This window comes from Equus caballus, chromosome 2, assembly GCF_041296265.1.
Source record: "Equus caballus isolate H_3958 breed thoroughbred chromosome 2, TB-T2T, whole genome shotgun sequence".
Classification (NCBI taxonomy): Eukaryota; Metazoa; Chordata; class Mammalia; order Perissodactyla; family Equidae; genus Equus; species Equus caballus.
Genome location: NC_091685.1, coordinates 37,057,457 through 37,078,079, shown reverse-complemented (window position 1 = coordinate 37,078,079; position 20,623 = coordinate 37,057,457). Strand labels below are relative to the sequence as shown.

The following is a 20,623-nucleotide window of genomic DNA, read 5'->3' as shown; positions in this document are numbered from 1 at the left end:
AGTTCAAAAACATGCAAAATTAAACAAGACATTGTTTAGCAGGACAAACACGTGGCAAAACTATAAAGAAAGGCAAGAGAATGATGAAAGCAAAACTCAGTGACTATGTGGGGTGGGGATGGGACAGGGAGAGGCACTCTGAGTGATGGGTACATGGGTGTTCCTTGTATCCTTATTCTTTATACGGTACATATTTTTTTGTATCTACTCAATATCTAACAAAAACAATTTACAAAATTAAACAATGTTCTTTCTGATTTTAAACAATGTTTTGAAGAATTAACTTGGGCAGCTGACTTGAGTTACAGTAAACCAGGAAAGTCCCTGACAGGCCCGAACAGCCCCAAGACTCCTGAAATGAGCAGCACTTCACCAAGCTGGCTTCTGAGCCCGGGAGTCCAGCTCCCCACTGGGCACAGGAGCCTTCCATTCAGGACGGGACAGTGACGGCTCAGATCACAGTTCCCATGGAGGAAGTGGTGCGGGCAGGGCAGAGGTTCTACTGCCAGACCTTTTAAGACCAGAAGCTGAATATGTTTTTCATATTCAATGAAACCCCCAAGCATACAATGAACCCCCCAAGCCTGCTTTCTGGCCCGGTCCCTATTCTCAGCTGGAAATGCCACCTCTGAGCCTCTGCTGCTGCGTAGACGTGAGTGAACAACCGTCAATTCTAACCATGCCCTTTGCTTCCTTCCTTTGAGGCTCGAGGCTTATCTCCGCCAATTCCTAACCAGCAGGTTTCAACTAAGAGCCCAGGCCCTGGTCTTCTCCATGCATCTGTGATTACACTACTGAGGTCAGCGTTAACTGGCCCTCGGACTGTTAAGTTATTGATACCCGCGGGGACCTCAGAGAGTGCCAGGCACCTATGCTGACACTCAACACACACATCTGGAGCAAATGCTGAAATCACTCAGTGCTAAAATGCTTACTCTATGACCACTATTACTTCAATCATTTAAAAATTGTGGCCAGGAAAAGAAGGAGGTTATGGTCTCCAGGACAATATGCTTTATGCACAAAGCGTATTTGGAGTCTTTCGTTTTCTCTAAGGACACTTCCCTTATGCGGTGTCCACCACCCTGCCAGACACCACCTCTGAGCACCTCCCTGCCACCCACACAGGCACCATCCTCGGGGAAATTCCAGGCCAGGAGAGTGGGCCACCCGGTCTTTCTCACGGCAAACTGTTAACACTCTGAAGGCCCACAGAGGCCGCCCTCTCAGCATTCGAACTGGCAGGGTTCAGTTATGAGCTGCAAATCAAGCCGATTGACTCTTAAAAAACGCTCCTCCTATATATACCTACAGACATATGTATGCACAGAACAGCTCTGGAAGGTCACGCAGGCACTATTCACAGTAATCTGGGAGGGGAACCAGGTCAGGCGTGGGGGATGACTTACTTCCCACAGTACCTTCTTTAGAACCTTCTGATTTTTGCACCTCGTGTATGTATTCCCATAGCAAACATATTTTTCTCCCTTAACTCTGCACACTTTCTTTCTCATCCCTCTCAAGGGTCATCCTCTCCTAACCAACACCTAACAATGCTAGTTACCAATTATGGAGTCAGGGACTCGACTAAGCATTTTACACGCATTACTTCATTAATAATTCCACCCAGTAAAGTGACATGTGAGGGCATCACCATCCCCATTTTACACCTGAGGAAACTGAGGCTTAGAGAGGTCAAGTACTTTGCCCAAAGCCACACAGCCAATAAGTCTAAGAACTAGCGTGAGTCCAGGTAGGTCTGACGTAGAAGCTCCTCCTTCTAGCCAGCACCCTACACCGCAGGACTTCTTAGGTGGGGGCGATTTTGCCTCAAAATCAGTTGACAACGTCTGGGGACATTTTCTGATGTCACAGCTGGAGGGAAGTGGGTACTACTGGCATCTATAGGTAGAGGCCAGGAATGCAGCTAAACATCCCAAAGGACACAGGACAGTGCCCCACAACAAAGACTTACCCAGTCCCAAATGTCAATAATGTCAAGGTTGAGAAACCCTGCTCTACTGGAAAAAGACAGAAAGACAAAGAAACTATCTTCTCATAGTTTAGGTCATAGTTCACCATGTCTCCAGCCCATATGACAGCCAGATACCAAATAAACCATCAGGTTCTCCTCTCTCTTCAACCAAAAGCATACCCACCCCACATCACCCTGGAGTTCTCTCCGGCCCCAACTGCCAGTTCCTCTTCAGCCAATCAAGGCAGATCACCCGTCCATCCAACAACATTTACTGAGCACAGCTATGTGCCAGGATACGAGCACACACGGGGGAAGACCTGGAGAAACGAGACCCTGTCCCTGCATGCAAAATGCTGTGGTCTACCGGGGAGACAGACAAGAACACCTACGACTGCAACAGGAGGTGAGAAGGCATTCAGAGATCAGTGTGGACAGCCAGGAATCAGGGAGGAGCGGCTCCAACTGGGGCTGGGCGCTGGGCAGGGCTCAGAGAAGGCTTTCCAGAAGCATTTAGCTTAAGGGAATTAAACAAGCAGAGGGAATCCTTCCCTTCCCAAAGGACCCCTCACCGGACCTTTCAGAGTACGGTCTCTGAGAAGCCACAGACCGACAACTTTAATTAGAAAGCATGGTGGAACTCCTGAGAAAAACAGGGAGGGCACAGAGCCCTCCTTGACGCTCGGTGTACAACACGGATAATCCCCGCCTCAAGGGAGGGTGGCAGCCTGGCTTCCCCGTGGGTTCAGGTGTTTTTCCACCGCAATCCTAACCAGCCTCTCTGGCTTCCAGCCATGCTGCACCACTCGCACAGCAGGCCCTGTGGATTACAGGCTTGATCGCGTGTGTTCTCAGAACAATCCTGTGAGGTGGACACTGTTATCCCTGTTTTACAGACGAGGAAACTGAGGCACAGCAATTCAGTAACCAGCCCTCAGGACACAGAGCCACTCAGCAGGGAAGCGGGGATTCACGCACAACTCGAGGGTCCTCGCTGCCTCCTTCTGAGGGGACCCTCCCAGCCAGCAATCCAAAACACAGCGTTCGCTCCACCACTCCCCAGCTCGGGAGGGCCGGCCACCGCCCACCACCCTCCTGTGTGCTACACACTTGTGAAGAGACCTCCGCGGTGTTCTTTGCGTTGCATTGTGATTATCCATACAGCTAAGAGCTCCTCGCTCCCGAGTCCAGTCCTACGCATCTCCACGTCCCTAGCACCTAGCCCAGTCAGTGTCTGACACGCTGGGCGCAGAAAACGCTGAATGCATCAACAAGCCTGGACTCCATGGGCCCAAGCAACACAAACCTCCCCAAAGCCAGAGCAGCACACCCAGCTTCTTTCATCACAGTGACCTCCCCTCAGGCTGGGCCCACGCCCCAAAGTCAGCAATCCAGTCACACTGGAGACAGGACAGGTTCTCTCAGCCAGCTTTCCCTCCAGCATTGGAACAGTCATGATTTGTTCTTTGGTTGTTCACCAGATGCTTATGTTTGGGGACACGTACAAAAACGTCTATCTTTAAACATCAGAAACCTAAAAGGAATGAGCGTGTGCTCCCCGCTCTATCTTTCCCTTTCTGCCAGATGGAATGCATACACGATGGCAGGAGCTGGAGCAGCCACCTCAGACCATGAGATGGAAGCCTGGGTTTGAGCACGATGAGCCACATTATCAGTGGAATCCTCCTCCTGGATGGCTTCACGGAACAGTGAGCTGCCCGGCCAGCTCTGCACTGCCCACTTCCAGACTGCTAAGGGGCAAGAGATAAACTCCTATTTTGTTTTGGCCACTGTATTTTGAGATTGCTTTATTGGAACATTTTAGATTGTACTTAATTAAAACAAGGTGTAGGCACTGCCCAGTGACTAAGCTAGTCTGGTCTTTGTTGGTAAAACAACAATAATGATATCAACAATTTCCCAACCGAACTAGCTAGGGTTTTGTCACCACTATATAATTTTAAAGAAAAAGCTACCTTGAAAGGGTGATTTGAATCACGTTGAGCCTAAAGAAGAAGGCCAAACTGACCTCCTGGTTTGTTTCATCCTTGAGTATTAAAGACATACCTCAGATTTCCAAGAAGCGCAGGCTACTCTTTTCTGGCCCTTTGTCTGTGGATACTCCAGCTTGGCTCTCCTCCTCCAGCTCATGACCTGCACCAAGGACACCCAAGTGAAAAACGTGATGAGAACTCGAAGGGTCCCTGCTCCCTAAGAGCTGGCCTTTCATTCATCCATCAAACACAGGCAGATGCAGAGCACTGAGCACAGAGCCTAGCACAGAGTAAGTGCTCAACAAATGTTAAATTGGCTCATTACTGGCCTGCTGCATGCCAGACGCTCTGCTGGACACTCGGGGCACAAAGATGAATAAATCCAGTCCCCGTCTCTACACTCAGGAACTCGTATTTACTCAAAGACTTTATACAGTGTTGATAAGCAGAAACAACGAGGCTGTGCCCACGTATTACTGCAGCATTAGCATCCCTCGGGCATGTCCCAGACACTCTGCTTCTCGTTTCATACTCTCACTCTAGGTGAGCACATCCCCTCCCATAACTTTAGGGACTTTTGATATATGACAACTGCTAGATCACCACTGGACAGCTCCACTTGAATGCTTTACAGGCACCTACTGTCAACATGTTCAAAACTAAATTTCTCTTCCCTCCTCAAACCTGCTCCCCATCCTGTTCCCTATCACACTGAGCAGCATCACTACTCATCAGTCACAAACTTGGGGTCAATCTTGACTCCTCCCTGCCCCTGACTCCCTCATCTAAGTAATTACCAGCTTTGGTCAATTCTACCTCCAGAACATCTCTCCCCACCCTCTGCCTCTAACCTACCTCAATGCCATCCTCATTTCTCACCTGGATTATTCTAGGAGCCTCTTAATTGGCCTCCAGGCCCACACTCTTTAATGCATTCTTCACCTGGCCAGGGTGATCATTCTAATCCACATATCTGATATGTGAATGGCTTCCCATTAACCTAAAATTGAAAGTCCTTAACTAGGTTTACAAGGCCCCCTAGGACCAGACCACAGCCTGCTTCTTCAGTCTTACCTGTCATCTCTATCTCCAGACAGAGAACTTAATTCAGTCATTACACAGGCCCCCGAGCTTTCTCACAAACTCCATCTTTGACGGAGAATACTCTCCCCTTCTCCCCACCTCCCCTTCCCTAAGCATCCTTTAGGCCTCAGCTTCCTGGGAGGCAGGAGCCTCCTTGGGTTCGCCTAGAAGAGTGAGGTGCCTCTACTCTGCGTTTCCAGAGCAAGGAGGGTTTTTCTTCCATCACAGCAGTGTCAGAATTGCCTATTCGTCTCCCACGTGAGTCTCTGAGTTCTGGGTGATGATGATATGAATACATAATAGGCACAACAAACATATAGACCATTTACTTTGGTCAGGAAGTGTTCTCAACACTGTCCACCTATTACTCACTTAGTCTTTATAACAATCTTAGGAGGGAGATTTTATTATCCTCTCTGCTTTAAGGATGAGGAAACCGAGGCACAGAGCGAGGACTTAACCTGCCAAGGACACACTTGGCAAGCAAAGAGTTGGGATTCAAATTCGGGCCACCCGACTCCACAATTAACACTTTTAGTCACACCGCCAGGATCAAGTCTGCCTGGATCACTTGCTCTATCCTCAGAACCTATCAGGTGCTGAAGCACCGTCTGTGGAAGGAAGGAAGGAAGGAATGAATGAATGAATGAAATAATCTTGGCAGGGCAGCGTCGGCCTCCTACTCTGCCGGCACCTCCTAGGCCCTGCAGGCCTGTGCCCGGCCGGCCGCTGGGCGCTGCCCCGGCACCCCTCCACCTCGCGGCTGCAGAACGCCCACTCGCTGCGGTGCGCGGGGTCAGGGGGCGGTGACAGCCGGGCGGCGGGGGCGGAGATGCTACCAGCTAGGGTGTCACCCAGCCCGGGAGGCGACTCGTGCTCCCTAGCCAGGACGGCAGTCGGCCCGCCCCCTCCCGCCTGCTGGCCCGGAGGCGCCCCCCGCCCAGCTGCCCCGCACCCTCCTGCCCCGCGGGGTTCCCTCGGTCCAGGTTCCCTTCCCAGTTCACTTCCCTCCCCTCCCCCACACAACCGTCCCCGGCGTCCCGCCGCGCCCCATCCTCTGCCGCGTCCGCCCGGCTCCCGGGACTCCCCCGGCCCCGGGCGCTTGCTGACCCTCACCTGCCATGTCCCGGACCACACCGCCGAGGCAGGTACATCACGGCCGCGAGCAGGCCGGGGACGGCACTTCAGAGCAGACAAAGGGCGCCGCCATGTTAGAGTCGGGCGGAACCGACCTCGCTGGCTTCCCGGCTGCAACTTCCGGCGCATGCGCAGCGCCGGGGCTTGCAGAGGATCGCGGACAGGCGCATGCGCCTACCTATCCAGAAGTTCTGTATTACAGGAGTTGGGCGCTGAGAATTGTCCTCGTTGTAACCCTTCCTTGGCCTTCTTTCTTTTTTTTTTTTTTAAAGATTAGCACCTGAGCTAACAACTGTTGCCAATCTTCTATTTTTTTTCCTGCTTTTTCTCCCCAAATCCCCCAAGTACATAGTTGTATTTTTTTTTTTAACTTTTTGCTTTTATTGTTTTCCTTTTTTTTTTCTCCCCAAAGCCCTCCTCCCCCTCGAATGAGGCTGATCCTGCTTTCCCTGGAGAGCGTGAAATGACCTCGTCTTAAGAAGTTACATTGCAAGGAGATGCTGATTCCTCTGAGAGACCACTCTGCCACCTTTCATTTGTCTCCAGATCCATGAGGAGAGTCCGATTCCAAAATGCCCCAGGAAACGAGCACATATTCTGACCATAGATGTGACTTATACACAAAAGAGAGGAAAAAAGAAAAGGAGGGAGGGAGGGAAGAAAGTAAGCCTTACCTAATAGATTAACTGAAATCTAGGAAATATAGGTGTAACTGGATTCTGATGGTGCTAAGTCAGGGAGGAAGGAAGATAAGATTAGATTTGGCTGAATTTATCCTTATAAGTGCACTTTACAGAGATTTTGGGGTTTTAATGTTCTAGCTCAAACAATGGAGAATGGTTCTAACAGCACAGTTGGTTGATTGAAACCTGGACCCAACAGTGGTCTTCATTAAATGAAGCTGAGATGCCAGAAACCACTTAGAATAATATGTAGGAAGGAACCCAGACATTTGGGCTCGGTGCCTGGGACGGGCAGGAGCCAGGGATACATGTGTGGACTGAATGAGTGAAGGATTATGACTTGCCTGGTTTCTCAATGGGGCTATTGCTCCAGTATATTACCAACCAGCTCCCTCAGCCCCCACCTTCTCGCTCCGGTGTCCCCTTCCTCTTCATTGTCAGTGACGCACAGGGCCCCTCACCATCTCTGGAGTCTCCAGCCTGAACCTCCTCCACCTCCTACCCCAATGTCCTCGCAAGCTCAGTTATTATTCATGCGTGAGTTACCCGCATTTTCCCAATAAGGAGAATTTTTTAAGTGGTTGGCCAACTTGTAGACATAAGCTTAAAGAGCAGCAGATAAACAGACAAATGTCTTTATACAATTTAGCTTATCATTTTGATTACACACATCTTGAAAGTCATGAATTATTTAATATAGTATATTAATTTATAAACGCTGCCCTTTTTTCTCTGCTCACGTGTCATGAAATGATTTTCTTAATTCTTCATGGGGACCTTTGACATGCACTTTTTAATTCCTCTCCATTTTTAAAATATTGTAAAGTACAGGAAAGTCAGATAAAATAATAAAATATTTTCTGTATGTCCATCATCCAGATTCGATAATTGTTTTGCTACACATACTCAATATATCCTTCCTTTCTTTTTTCTTTCTTTCTTCCTTTTTTAATTGCTGAAGTATTTTATTTATTTATTTATTTATTTATTTTAAAGATTTTATTTTTTTCCTTTTTCTCCCCTAAGCCCCCCAGGACATAGTTGCATATTCTTAGTTGTGGGTCCTTCTAGTTGTGGCATGTGGGACGCTGCCTCAGCGTGGCTCAATGAGCAGTGCCATGTCTGCGCCCAGGATTCGAACCGACGAAACACTGGGGCGTCTGCAGCGGAGTGCGCGAACTTAACCACTCGGCCACGGGGCCGACCCCTAACTGCTGAAGTATTTTAAAGCAAATCCCAGATATCGTGTCATTCCATCTTTACATATGTGTGTGCAACTCTTAAAAAATGATCTTACATTTCCACAGTGCCCTGGTCATGGCTAACAAAATTACGAATATTCTTTGGAATCATTTATTATCTAACCACAATCGAATTTCTCTAATTGTCTCAAAATGTCTTTTTATGATTGCTTTGTTCAAATCAGGATTCATGCAAGGTCCTCTCAGTCACAAAGGGTAGGTTTTTTGTTTGTTGTTTATTTGGTTTGCCTTTGAGTCCCTTTTATTCTAAAGCAATCCTTTCTCCTTGTTTTGTTGTTTGTTCCGCTTCGTTGCCTTACTGCGGCAGTGGGTCAGTCATCCTGTGGAACGTCCCACATTCTGGATTTCTTTGTGCTGCCTTTGCCCAGCTCCTCTGTCCTCTTATTTCCTGTAAATTAGCTGTAGAGGTCTGAGCAGGTTCAGATTCAATGTTTTTTCCTAAGAACATGTCATAGGTGCTGCTGAGCACTTCTGCTGAGTCACGTCAGGGACCCCTTTAGTGATGCTAAGCTCATGGTGGGTTTGGGTGGCAGCAGCCTGATTCCTTCTGTAGAAAGATCCCCATCAACCTTCCATGTCATCGTTTCTTCCTTTGAAGAGCCTTGAGTCAATGATTTAATTAGAGATTAGAAAATGATGCATTTCTGATTCTATCATTCTTTCCACATTTATTAGCTGGAATTCTTCTGTAAATAAGAACTTTTCCTCATCAACTAGGGCCATATGGTTACCTGGAAACAGCATTCAGGAAAAACAGGATAGAGCTCATTTCCTTTTTTAGATTGTTTTTATTTTTTTATTTTTAAAATTTTTTTTAAATTATTTTTTTAAAGATTTCATTTTTCCTTTTTCTCCCAAAGTCCCGCGGTACATAGTTGTGTATTTTTAGGTGTGGGTCTTTCTAGTTGTGGCATGTGGGACACCGCCTTAGCATGGCTTGACAAGCCGTGCCGTGTCCACGCCCAGGATCCAAACCAGCGAAACCCTGGGCCTCTGAAGCAGAGCACGTGAACTTAACCACTTGGCCACAGGGCCGGCTCCTCGTTTCCTTTTTGAAAAATAACAGCTTGATGAGATATAATTCACATACCATACAATTCACCTTTTTAAAGGGTACACTTCAGTGGTTTTTAGTATATTCACAGAGTTGTGCAACCATCGCTGCTACCTAATTTCAGAACATTTTCATCACCCCAAAAAGAAACTTCATCCTCATTCAGAGTCACTCCCCATTCTTCCCTCCTCCCAGCCCCTGACAAGCACTAATCTACTTTCGGTCTTTATGGCTTTGCCTGTCCTGGACGTTTTATATAAATGGAATCATACGGCATCTGACGACTGGCTTCTTCCACTTAGCGTTCAAGTTTCATCCATGCCATAGCACGTCAGTACTTGACTCTTTTTTATAGTCAAATAATATTCCCTTGTACGGATTTCCACAGCTGGTTTATCCATTCATCAGTTAATGGACATTGGAGTTGTTTTCACTTTTGCTATTATGAATAACACTGCTATGAACATTTGTGTACAAGTTTTTGTGCGGACGCATGTTTTCATGCTTGGGTATAAGCCTGAAATTGCTGGGTCTTAGGGTAACCCTATCTTTAACATTTGGAGGACCTGCCACACTGTTTTCCAAAGCAACTGCACCATTTAACAATCCTACCAGCAATCTGGGAGGGTTCCAATTTCTCCACATCCTCACTAACACTTGTTATTATCTGTCTTTTGGATGTTTATTTCCTTTTCCTTTTCAATTTTCAGAGTAAGGAGAAGGCGTCCTGGTTACTTCCTTTGGTGTCCAATGAGAGTCCTCCCCACTCATTTTTTTAAAGTACATTTTTTTTTATTTCAGAATAATTTTAGATTTGTTAGAAAGTTGCAAAGATAGCACAGAGAGTTCCTGTACCCTCCACACCCAGTTTCCCATTTTGTGAACATCTTACATAAGTGTAGAACATTTGTCAAAATAAGAAAGCAACTTCGCTACGTGACTGTTCACTAAACTCCAGACTTTATTTGGATTTCACCAGTTTTTCCGTTTATGTCTCTTTTCTTTTCTTTTTTTTTGTGGAAGATTAGCCTTGAGCTAACATCTGCTGCCAATCCTCCCCTTTTTGCTGAGGAAGACTGGCCCTGAGCTAACATCCATGCTCATCTTCCTTTACTTTATATGTGGGACGCCTACCACAGCATGGCCTGACAAGTGGTGCCATGTCTGCACCCGGGATCCGAACCGGCGAACCCCCGGCCACCGAAGTGGAATGTGCAAACTTAACGATCCGCCACCAGGCCGCCCCTAATGTCCTTTTTCTATTCCCGGATCAAATCCAGGATCCCACATTGCATGTAGTTGTCACATCTCCTTAGGCTCCTCTGCTCTGTGACAGTTTCTCAGACTTCCCTTGTTTTTCATGATCTTGACAGTTTGAGGAGCACTGGACAAATATGTTGCAGAATGTTTCTCAGTTTGGATTTTTCCAGTGTTTTTCTCGTGATTAGATCAGGATTATGGGTTTGGGGAAGGACACCACAGATGGGAAGTCCCCTTCACGTCACATGACATCAGGAGCACATGTTCTCTACACGTGCCCCATCATTTAAAAAAAATTGTGGTAAAACATACGTCCCCAGTCACTTCTTAAGTCATCTAACACAAGCCACAGTATCCAGCTAGAATTTAATTTTGTTTTATTTTCTTTGATATTTGCATAGCATATCAGTTTTCTGTTGTTGCTGGAACAAATTACCACAATCTAGTGGCTTAAAGAAACACAAATTTATTGTTAGTCGGTCAGAAATGCAACATGGGTCTTATTGGGCTAAAATCAAGATGTTGGCAGGAAGGTTCCTTTCTGGAGCTTCTAGGGAAAAATCCTTTCCTTGCCTTTTCCAATTTATAGAGGCCTTCTGAATTTCTTGGCTGTCGGCCCCCTTCCACCATCTTCAAAGCCAGCAATGGCAGGTTGAGGCCTTCTCACTTCATGCGTCTCTGGCCTTTTTCCATTGTCACATCTCTTCTAACTCAGCCAGGAAATGTTCTCCAATTTTAAGGACTAGTGTGATTAAATTGTGTTTCTTCAGATAATCCAGGATAATCTCCCCATCTCAAAGTCCATACCTGTGATATTGTGATTTATAATAAATATATATTTGGTCTTCGTTCTGGGTCCTGGCACAGAGCTCCTAACACCCTTGGAATTTCCCAAGTGATGAGAGAGATAAAGACTTCTTGTGTTATGTTAATAAAGGGATTTGAGAAATGCCCCTCCATCACCTAGGGATGGGGGCTGGTTGCCAGGGGAACCAACTGAGAGATTAGAGAGTTGGAACCTTCAATCTCCCACCCACCAACCTCTGCGGAGAGGAAAGAGGCTGCAGCTGGAGATCAATCACCAGCAGCCAGTAATTTAATCAATCATGCCTAGGTGATGAAGCCTCCATAAACCCCCAAAAGAACAGGGTTTAGAGAGCTTCGGGGCTGGTGACCATGTGGAGATTCGGAGAGACCGGTGTGCTCGGAGAGCCCGGAAGCTCTGCTTCCCTGCCCACGGACCTTGCCCCGTGCCTCTGGCTATTCCTAAATTGTATCCTCTTATAATCAACTGATAATCCAGTAAATCAAAGGTTTCTCTGAGTCCTGTGAGCCTCTCTAGCAAGGAGGGAGTGGTGGGAACATCTGATCTATATGTGACAGTCACAGGTGACAACCTGGACTTGTGATTGGTGATTGGCATCTGAGGGGAGGGGGGCAGGGCAGTCTTGTAGGACCCAGCCCTTAATGAACCTGTGGGACCTGATGCTGCCTCCAGGTAGATAGCGTCAGAATTGAGTTAATTGCTTGGTGGTGTGGGGAAAAAAATGCTCATCGGAATACCCTTAATCACACCATAAAATCTCTCTTGCTGTGTAGGTAACACTCACAGGCTGGGGATCAGGGCATGGACGTCTTTGGAGGACCATTATTCTGCAACCACACAGAGTTACTTCTTAGTTATAGAAGTGACACTGTTTCCATTTAATGTAGCATTATCAATTTTCCTTTTTAAGCATATTTCCTTTTCAGTAAAAACAGTTGGTTGAGTTCAAGGATGCTCTAGACTGGATGTGTCCCCCCAGAATTCGTATTTTGAAACCTAATCCCCATTGTGGTGGTCTGAGGAGGTGGGGCCCGTGGGAAGTGATTAGGTCCTGAGGGTGGAGGCCTCATGATGGGACTAATGCCCTTAAACAAGACACCCCACCGAGCTCCCTCGCCCCTTCCCCCACAGGTGACATAGCCAGATAATGACTGCGGTTAGGGACACTGAGGCCCGGGGGAGAGGTTTCCAAGGCCTGTCCCAAGTCAGGAAGCAGCTGGAGTTGGAAGAAAGAAGAAATAGTGTCTGTTTGTTAGAAGGCTTGCCTCCCAGCTACCCGACAACAATCTTGTTGACATAACCCTGTTGATCAAAGCAATCCCCTAACCGCCCCAAGCCAGTCCCCCAGCTCCCAGTGGAATTCACTCGGCGGATCCCACCCTAATCCGGATCCGGTAAATATAAAAGGTCTGTCTTTGGATGGGGAGCTACATCCTGGAAGAGCCTGCTGGGAACTGTTCTTGCCAGAGCTGGGACAGGCGCCCTGGCTGCAGCAATGGCCGCCTCAGAAGAACCCAAGGACCAGAGAGCCAGCCCTAACGTCATGGGCCTTGAGACAGACCTGGAGACCAGCTCAGGTAAGAGCAGGTGGAGGGTGCCTCAGCCCTGAGAAAGACCAGTTGGGGCCAGGAGGGGTGGGGGACGGGGTGCTGGGGAGGCAAGGGTCAGAAGGCAGACACCCTCCCTTAGGGATGCCAGGATTCTCAAGTCGTAGATGGGCTTCATTTATTTCCTGTGTTAACGAACCTACCAGAACATAGGCTTCCTTCTGAGCCTGTGTTGTGGTGAAGAGCATGTAGTTAAGAGAGTGGATTGTTGATTACTTGGGTAACTGGAAAAGTTACTTTTTTAAGAGCACAGGCTTTGGGTTCAGAGCGACCTGCTCTGGCAGGTACTTCATTGAGAAGTCAATTGATAGGTTCATGACGTCTCCCTGTTGCGGGGCCTTCAGCTGGGTTGGGAGGACAGAACAGGGATCCCCAAGGCAGATGGGACCAGGCACTGATGGCGTTCTCTGAAGCTGTGGACAAGACTCTGGGGAGGAAGAGCGCCTCATGGTGCTCCGTGAGGACCACCCTCCATCTGTCCAAGCTGGGCCTCAGTTTCCTCACCTGCAAAAGGTGGCCAGGGTTTCCTTGGTTCAAAGACCTCACTACTCACAGGGTGGCCCATGGACCAGCAGCACCGGCATCCCCAGGGAGCTTATTAGAAATGCAGAACCTCAGGCCCCCCTCCAGACCCGCTGGACCAGAATCTGCATGTTCTCCAGATGCCCAGGAGGTCCATGCAAACAGCGAAGTCGAGAAGCTCTGAGGCAGTGGGCTCTGTGCTCCTGGAAGGCAGACGGCTGACACAAGGGGGAAAGAGGCTGGAGCTGGAGATCGATCACCAGCAGCCAGTAATTTAATCAATCACGCCTAGGTGATGAAGCCTCCATAAACCCCCAAAAGAACAGGGTTTAGAGAGCTTCGGGGCTGGCGACCATGTGGAGATTTGGGGAGACTGGTGTGCTCAGAGAGCCTGGAAGCTCTACTCCCCTGCCCACGGACCTTGCCCTGTGCCTCTGGCTGTTCCTAAGTTGTATCCTCTTATAATCAACTGGTAATCCAGTAAGTCAAGTGTTTCTCTGAGTCCTGAGAGCCTCTCTAGCAAGGAGGGGGTGGTGGGAACCTCTGATCTAAGTGTGAGAATCACAGGTGACAACCTGGACTTGCGATTGGTGATTGGCATGGCGGGGGGGGGGGGGGCAGTCTTGTAGGACCGAGCCCTTAATGAACCTGTGGGATGTGATGCTGACTCCAGGTAGAACTGAGTTAATTGCTTGGTGGTGTGGGGAAAAAACACACATCGGAAGACCCTGATGCTGAAATCCATGCTCTTAGACCCCACTGTCTTCCCATCTTTGTGTGTCAACCAAGCCACAGTTAAAGCCTCGTTGAGCGAATGAACAAATGAATTAAAGAGACCATACCGCTCGCTGTGCTAACGCACACCTTTGGTCTTTTCCTTCTCTCTAGGGGGGAAGCCAGCCCGCCATCAGAAGGCCATCCCCACTGCTCACCTAACTTTCGTCTTTGATTGTGCACGTGGGAAACAGCTCTGCCTGGCTGCACCCTCAGCACCACCCCGAGCCCCTAGGCCCAACCCAGGACCTGTCACCCCTCCAATGAAGACCTACATCTTGTTCTGCGGGGGAAACCAGCCCCAGCAAACTCATGAGGTCCCCCTGGGTGGGGGGTGCCTTGCCCAGGCCGAGGGTACCTTGCCACCCTCTGGAGGGACTGTGGCCCCAGCTTCCTCCCCGGGCAGCCCACTCGGGTGCCAGGAGGCTCCTGAAGCCAAGGGGAGCCCCTTGAAGACTGTGCCCTCGAGGTCTTCAGCTTGGGGAACAGTCATAGGCTCGCTCAAAGCCCTCTCCTCCTGCGTCTGTGGACAGGCGGATTAACTGGAAAGGCCTGGCCACGGGAGGAAGGGGCTGGCAAGCCAGGCTCGGTGCCCAGGGGCTGCAATTCCCAGAGCCCACTCCCTTTTCCCAGCCAAGCAGAAGCCTTTTGTGCCTGAGCCAAAGAAAGAGCAGTAGATCAACTAAAGGACATCTGAAACAGCCACCAAGTACACACTCAAGGGTATCCTTCCTCCTTCCTCCTTCCTCCCTATCTTTGTCAGCCTTTCAGCAGAAGCAAGATAAGCCGCCTCCACATGGAAAGAGACTAATGCATTCATACAGCAAATCCTAACGGAGCATCTTCTACATACCAGGCCCTGCAAAGTGCTAAGGAAGATACCACAGCTTGCTTGGTGCTTATATTCTTGGGGCGGGGGCGGGGCGAGGAGAAAGGTTAACCTAATAAAGATAATTTTGAGCAGGGAAACAAGTGCTGTGTAGGAACTGGAACAGTGTGCTGTGATGGCCAGTGATGGGAGCAAAGAGCTTCTCTGATATGATGGGTGGGAAAGGCCTCTCTGCTTGGGTAACAAAGTGTGATCTAAAAGAGGAGAAAGCCAGCACTGAAGATCCACCTTCCCAGGGCCACCTGGCTGGCATCTTGTCCCGGTGCAGACCAGAGCAGGGGCAGGACGCCCCAGCAGGACAGGCAGGGGCAGTACGTTGGCTGCTGTTGTCTTGGCTCAAATGCAAGTGTGTAGGTCACTGGGAGGGTGTGGACACCAGATGGGGAATTAAAGGGCCCGGGTGGTACCTGACAATCTGAGAAGAGAAAGAAGGGAACTGGCTTCTCAAGAGGGGGTGGGAGTGCTCAGGGAGGGAGGGAATATCACATTTGAACAAGTGGAAATAGAGATATTATTTATTGAGCATCTACTGTATACCAGGCTCATGCTGCCCCTAGGGATATAGACAAAAGAGGGGGCCTGGTCTCTACCCCACAGGGCAGTCATGTTCCCCTGCAGGAGCTGGGGTCACTGGTGTGTATGTAAGTCTAAGAGATGCACAGCACTCTGTGAAATCCTAAATCAACACACCTGAGGAAGTGTGTCTCAAGGCTCTTGGATTAAAATTGCTGAATATTCATTTATTTATTCAATGACTATTTTCCTAGTTTCCTACAAACATTGGTGGCTAACACGTATTGGCCATTTGCCCTGTGCCAGGGAAAAGACATCCTCACAGTGACAGTACGAGGAAGCACTATTTTTGTACGCATTTCACAGATTAGGGAACTGAGGCACAGAGAGGTTGAGGAACGCACTCGAGTTCTGACAGACTGGAACAGTTGGGATTAGAACCCAGCCAAGGCTGGTGCTCCAGTTCTTGCTCCTAACCATGGGGCAGATGGCCTCTCATCTTGGCAAGGTCTCTTCTAGGCAGAGGGGATTGGAAGCCAGGTACCTGAGGGTTACTGTAAATATTCAATAAGAATATGATTAGGGGCCGGCCTGGTGGCGCAGCGGTTAAGTGCACACGTTCCACTTCGGTGGCCTGGGGTTCACCGGTTCGGATCTCGGGTGTGGACATGGCACCACTTGGCAAGCCATGCTGTGGTAGGCATCCCACATATAAAGTAGAGGAAGATGGGTACAGATGTTAGCTCAGGGCCAGTCTTCCTCAGCAAAAAAAAAAAAAGAGGAGGCTTGGTGGCAGATGTTAGCTCAGGGATAATCTTCCTCAAAAAAAAAAAAAAATGATTACCCTTCGACCTTGTTCCCAACAAAGACACAGATGAAAAGAAGTTGATCTTGTTTAATTTGCTGTTTTCTTGTTTAACCTGATGGGTGACTCAAGGGTCACAGGGTTTATGAGCTGGTCTTGGGGAAGAAAAAGAATGCCTTTAAGGAAGTTAGGACCACCAGATAAGCAGCCCCCAGCTGCCTGAGCCCAGAAGTCTGGTTGCCCAAGGGCGTATCTGGAGTGAAAGGAGCAGGAATTCCCCTTTGTTTCTCTGAAACCCCTCCCCCCAAGCCCCTTGGCTCTATAAAGACCCCCTGCTTTCTTCTCCTGTTAAGGTGGATTTGAGAGAACCCATCCTCCCTTCTCGTTTTGGACAATTCGAATGAATAAACCTGTCACCATCTCCAGGCACTGACGTCTCAGTGACTGGCTTATTGTGACTTGGGCACACGAATTTGAAATTAAGAGGTTTGGTATCAGATCCAGAGAGAACAGATATAATCCTGTCCTCAAGGAGCTCACAACCTGGTGGGGGAGGCAAGAAAGGAGGTGCTTACTGCCAGAGCATCTGATAAGTGCAACAGTAAAAGCACACAGAATGATGCTGGGGCTGGAGGAGAGGGCCCAGCCCGCTCTGGGGAGAGGAGATCAGGGAGGGCTTCCTGCAGGAAGTGACGTCTAAACTAAGATCTGACCAGTGTGTGAGCCATACAAAGGCAAGGGGGCAGGGATGGCGAGGGTTCCAGGAAGAAGGACCAGAGTCGTTCAGTCTGACTGCAATAGTCATTCATTCATTTAACAATTATTTATTGGCACCTACTGTGTGCTGGGTTCTTGGCTAGACCCTGGGATGGAGCAGTGGTAAGACAGACGAGGCCCCACCACAAAGGAGCTCACCTTCCCGTGTGCACACACACAAAACAGAGAGGCCAGAGAAGTGGCAGGGACCACATCTCGTGCGGCCTTGCAGGCCACGCGGAGGTCTTTAGATCTTATTCTAGGCTGGGGACTGTTGGGACTTGTAAGCAGAGAGTGACAAGACCAGACCTGCCTTAAAAAAAAATGCCTGGAGCCCTTGCTGGAATCAGAAGGCAGAGAGGAAGCTCAGGAGGCCACACCTGAAGCCAGGTGAGGGGGTTATGGTTTGGACTAGAGGGACGGTGACAGCATAATCCAGACCACGTGTGCCCCCTCCACTTTCCTCCCAGGTGGAGAGTCACTGGACTGGAAGAGCCCAAGGACATCATCCCGCAAAGGGAGTCTGAGACCCTCAGGGAAAAGGGTGAGGCCTGTGGCTGCACATCTAGCTTTGCACCAGCAGGTGTCGCCCTACCACCAGACTGGAGGCACCTGTTGTGGCCAGAGCGGGAACGCCAGAGCCAGCCGGCCAGTGACCCAGCCAGGGCCGTGTTTTCAGAAACCAAACTTGCTTTTTTTCTTTGTTTCCTTTTTTTTTTTTTTTTGAGGAAGATTAGCCCTGAGCTAACTGCTGCCAATCCTCCTCTTTTTGCTGAGGGAGACTGGCCCTGAGCTAACATCCGTGCCCATCTTCCTCTACTTTATATGTGGGACGCCTATCACAGCATGGCTTGCCAAGAGGTGCCATGTCCACACCCGGGATCCGAACTGGCGAACCCCAGGCCGCTGAAGCAGAACATGTGCACTTAACCGCTGCGCCACCGGGCCAGCCCCTACCCAACACCCCTTCATCTAGAATAATGACTATTGCTATTTTCATACACATTCCATGCCACCTCTGTTCCTCTCACACCACACCCACATGAGAGGTGAGTATGGTTTTTATCGGCACTTTACAGATGAGGAAACTGAGGCACAGAGAGAGGAAATGATATGCCCAAGGTCACCAACTAGCAAGAGGCAGAGCCCACATCCAGAGCTGCCCAGGCAGAGTGACCACACACCTGTAGTCGCAGCATCGTGACCCGGTTCGCTGTCTGTTGAGGGAGGGAAGGGGGGAAGAAGGAACGTTTTCCAAGACCCAGCCTAGGGCCTGGCGGTGTGTAGGGAGAGTCTGGGGGCTGAAGAGGGAAGCGGGGCGCTCGCTGAGGCCGAGCACACAGGTGGAGGAGAATAGCTCAGTCAGTCTCGTCACCCCAGTCCTGGGAGGTGCGATCTCATTTTACAGATGAAGAAACTGAGGCTCCGGCAGGGTGAGCGACTGGCTCAAGGTCACACAGCTGGTAAGCTGCAGAGCCAGGGTCGAAATGGAGGTAGTCTGACCCCAGAGCTTTACCTACCGACCACACCGTAGGGACTTACCGAAAATCTGCTGAGGGCATGAATCGATAAATAATAGACTTCACTTATTCCATCGACGTTATTGAACCAGCGAGGGAAAGTGCAAATAAGCGAACGTGTATCCAGGTTGGCAGCCATGCTTGATCAGGACTGTGTCCCCAGTGCCCTAAAGGGCCTGGCACATAATAGGTGGTCGAGAATTGTGTGCGAAGGGAGGGAGGCAGGGGCAGGGTTTTGGTCCTGCTCTCTCCTCTCCGGCTCCCTGGGGCCCACAGCCCTGCTTTGTGCTCTTCAGGGAGGCACCCCAGAGGGCCCCCCACCCTGTCTAGTAGCCCTCAGACTCCCACGAAAGGTTGTCCTGGTCCAGGCCGTGGAGGGCCTCAGAGCCTGGGTGGGCGGCCCAGCTGTGCTGACTGTAAACAGCTCCCTGCCCTGCCCACAGGCTCTGCCTCCGCAGACTCAAGTCGCTGCTGCTTTTCCCCGAGACAGGCCTCCAGGCGCCAGCGCAGCTCCTCTGCCCTCCAGTCTCGGGGGCTGAAGCTGGGGACGTCAAGATCCAAATCTAAATGAAATGACAGCAGCTGAGGCCCACGGGGCATCTTCAGCGCATGGCATCCGTGAGCTACGGTTAGCTACCATGGGCCATGCCCTTTCCGTGCATTACAAAACAACCCTAGCAGGGAGATCCTATTAGCACCATTTTACAGACAGGGCAACTGAGGCACAGAGATGTTCAATTCCTTACTCAAGATCACACAGCTCAGAAGCAGCGGACCCAGGATTTGAAACCAGGTGGAGGGGCTCCAGAGTCTACAACTGACCCTCCGCTCTTCACTGAGGCTTGCTAGCCTTTTTCAATGTCCTACAAATATTTACTTAGCGCCTTTCCCAGGCCGGGCTTGGGAGCGAGAGGGCAGATGAGGCATCTTCTGCCATTGCAGAACTGGGATGAAGGGCAGACTGGGGAGCGGATGAGGGGAGGGGGAGTTGGGGGGTACAACGTGGGAGGCAGGGATTCCTGGGCCAGAGAAGGGGGGCCATAGGGGTGGGGGCTTGGTCTGGTAGAGAAGCCCTGGCCTGAGGGTCCCCCTGGGTCTTCCTCTCATCTTCACCACTGACTTGCTGTGTGACGCTGGGCAAGGCCCTATCCCTCCCTGGGCCTAGCACTCCCAGTCATAGCTTGAGGAGTTTGGAGTAACTCCCTGAGGGCACAGGACTGGCCAAACTGGCCAACCACGTGGGGGGCAGTGGGGCTCAGGGTCTGCCCCCACCCTCAGGCATGTGTTCCTTTCATCTGAGTTTGAGTTTCGTTTGAAGACAAGTTTTGGGCTGAGGGTACTCTGTCTGCGTCTCCGAGCTGGTAGTTCTGGAGGGCTTTCTGGAGGAGGAGGCTTTGACCTGGGCTAGGCCTTTAAAAGTGAGGGAACCTCTGAGGTCCTCTGCACCCCTCACCATCTCTGGCACCACCTGACCTGGACCTTCCACAGGTCTCTAGTCCCAGAGGGCTGTGTCTTTTCAGCTTCCCCTGCCTCCCGCGCAGGCCCACCCCAAAAACTATCAGATGAAGGGATTCTCCTTCCTGGTACAGGACACCAGGGTCAGGGCAAGGGCGCTGCCTGGCCCCCTGGTGGTGGGGGCACTGATCTGGGCTGACCCAGCAGAGGGCTTTCTAGAGCCACAGTCAAGAATTCAAAGCCCAGCCATGGTACTTCTAAGCCGGGTGACCTTGGGCCACTTCCAAGCTGGGTGACCTTGGGCCAGTTGCTAGACCTCTCTGAACCTCCTTGTCCTCTTTGGTACCTGCCTTGCAGGATTGTTGGGGGGATGAGCAGTGGCTTGGCACATACTAGGCCTTCAATGAACCAGGCCGCTATAATTATTCTTCAGTGGGTGGGGGCGGGGCGCGGGGCCCGCAGCCAGGCCTATATTTAGCTTGGAAAGGGTCGGGGGCGCAGGAGACGC

The 20,623-nt window shown here is 50.1% G+C and overlaps 2 protein-coding genes across 10 annotated transcripts in view; one reads left to right on the top strand and one right to left on the bottom strand.

The window, feature by feature from the left end:
* The window catches only part of ZBTB17 (zinc finger and BTB domain containing 17), a 33,045-nt gene extending 26,708 nt beyond the window's left edge, over positions 1 to 6,337 (bottom strand). For 7 of the 9 annotated variants that reach the window (XM_070260919.1, XM_070260921.1, XM_014737619.3 and 4 more), the window contains exons 1-2: positions 6,169 to 6,311; positions 4,043 to 4,129 (exon numbers count right to left, since the gene is read on the bottom strand). The gene's annotated coding sequence lies outside the window, so the exon portion shown is untranslated. Of the gene's footprint in view, positions 1 to 4,042; positions 4,130 to 6,168 lie in introns of all 9 variants that reach the window. The other 2 variants (XM_001489121.6, XM_023635708.2) reach the window with 2 other exon arrangements.
* A 6,356-nt stretch (positions 6,338 to 12,693) lies between these two features.
* SRARP (steroid receptor associated and regulated protein) lies at positions 12,694 to 15,805 on the top strand. The gene is made up of 2 exons (XM_001489098.5): positions 12,694 to 12,851; positions 14,292 to 15,805. Exons 1-2 carry the CDS (start codon positions 12,770 to 12,772, stop codon positions 14,717 to 14,719), a joined length of 510 nt encoding a protein of 169 aa, XP_001489148.1. The 5' UTR covers positions 12,694 to 12,769; the 3' UTR covers positions 14,720 to 15,805.
* Positions 15,806 to 20,623: the final 4,818 nt, after the last annotated feature.

Bases quoted from the DNA above. Each gene is read 5' to 3' on its own strand.
- SRARP (XM_001489098.5), top strand. From the start codon at position 12,770: ATGGCCGCCTCAGAAGAACCCAAGGACCAGAGAGCCAGCCCTAACGTC. The intron at 12,852-14,291 runs GTAAGAGCAGGT...CCTTCTCTCTAG, and splicing joins AGACCTGGAGACCAGCTCAG to GGGGGAAGCCAGCCCGCCAT.